At 60.3% G+C, this 1,192-nt stretch overlaps 1 protein-coding gene across 1 annotated transcript in view; it reads right to left on the reverse strand.

Moving 5' to 3' along the window:
- VOLCADRAFT_99176 (uncharacterized protein) overlaps nucleotides 1–1,192 on the reverse strand; it is a gene marked incomplete at both ends in the record, with an annotated part of 6,823 nt that overhangs the window by 996 nt on the left and 4,635 nt on the right. The window contains 3 exons of the mRNA XM_002957968.1: nucleotides 4–101; nucleotides 304–416; nucleotides 852–1,059. Coding sequence (XP_002958014.1) covers nucleotides 4–101; nucleotides 304–416; nucleotides 852–1,059 — 419 coding nt within the window. The remainder of the gene's footprint in view (nucleotides 1–3; nucleotides 102–303; nucleotides 417–851; nucleotides 1,060–1,192) is intronic.

A 1,192-nucleotide genomic window follows, 5' to 3' on the forward strand; every position in this document is an offset into this window, starting at 1 on the left:
CACCCGCCACCCCGCCTGCACTTGCCAGCTGCGCCCTTAGCCGCTCTTGGCACCTCGCCGACCCACTCCTTGAACGCATCGTAGTTGGTGGTATCCTCGTCCTGTGGTGGGGGGGGCAGCAACATCCAGTGCTTACGTTCAAGGTAAAATATCAGGGTAAGACCCAACAAGCTGCCCTGACATTGAAAGTTGACATAACCCATCAGCACCCCTCGACCTTGTTAAACATGCTCCCCAGGTTCCAAAAGGGTTACAAGGCAGCCCTGGTTGCAAGCAGTCTGGAAACGAGCAAACACTCCTCACCTGAATTGCATCGTTCTCTCCATACACCAATGCCTCCTCGGCTCCACCGCCTGTGTTGCTGTCCACGCGCCCTGTCCCGCGCCCAGTTCTCCTGCCGCTGCTGTGTCCACGCCCTCGACCACCACGCGTGCCAGCGGCGGTTCCGGATCACCAAGGAGTCTCACCACCAGCAAGTGCTCGCCAAGGAGTCTCACCACCACTTGCAGAGTTCGTGCCTACTCCTACGGATGAAACCCCCGATGCATGACATGTACCGGCACCTATTGGGATTGGTATGTCCCATCCTGCCTGGGGCCGACCTGGTGTGTGCACCCCCAAGCGCTCATCACTGCTGCCATGTTACTGCTCACTTCCACCACTGTCGCTGCTGCCACTGCCACTGCTGCTGCTGCTAGCTTTGCTATATTTGCCCGGGTCCTCCGAGCTGGACTCCTCCCCAGCGCCAGCGGCTAGGACCTCTTCCTCACCAGCATCCGACCCACCCTCCGAGCTACCCTCCTCTGTCCGCCCCCTCCGCCCTCCCTTGCCTGCGCCGCCCTTCCCCGCACCTCTGGTGGTCCCCTTGCTTGCACCCCTGCCCCGGCCTGCGCCCTTGTTCCCCTTCTGCCGTTTATTTCCAACCTTGCACCCCGACCTCGCACCCAGGTCGTCGTCATCACCGCCACCCCGCCTGCGCTTGCCAGCTGCGCCCTTAGCCGCTCTTGGCACCTCGCCGACCCACTCCTTGAACGCATCGTAGTTGGTGGTATCCTCGTCCTGTGGTGGGGGGGGCAGCAACATCCAGTGCTTACGTTCAAGGTAAAATATCAGGGTAAGACCCAACAAGCTGCCCTGACATTGAAAGTTGACATAACCCATCAGCACCCCTCGACCTTGTTAAACATGCTCC

The sequence above is a fragment of the Volvox carteri genome (genome assembly GCF_000143455.1).
Source record: "Volvox carteri f. nagariensis unplaced genomic scaffold VOLCAscaffold_83, whole genome shotgun sequence".
NCBI classification, from domain to species: Eukaryota; Viridiplantae; Chlorophyta; class Chlorophyceae; order Chlamydomonadales; family Volvocaceae; genus Volvox; species Volvox carteri.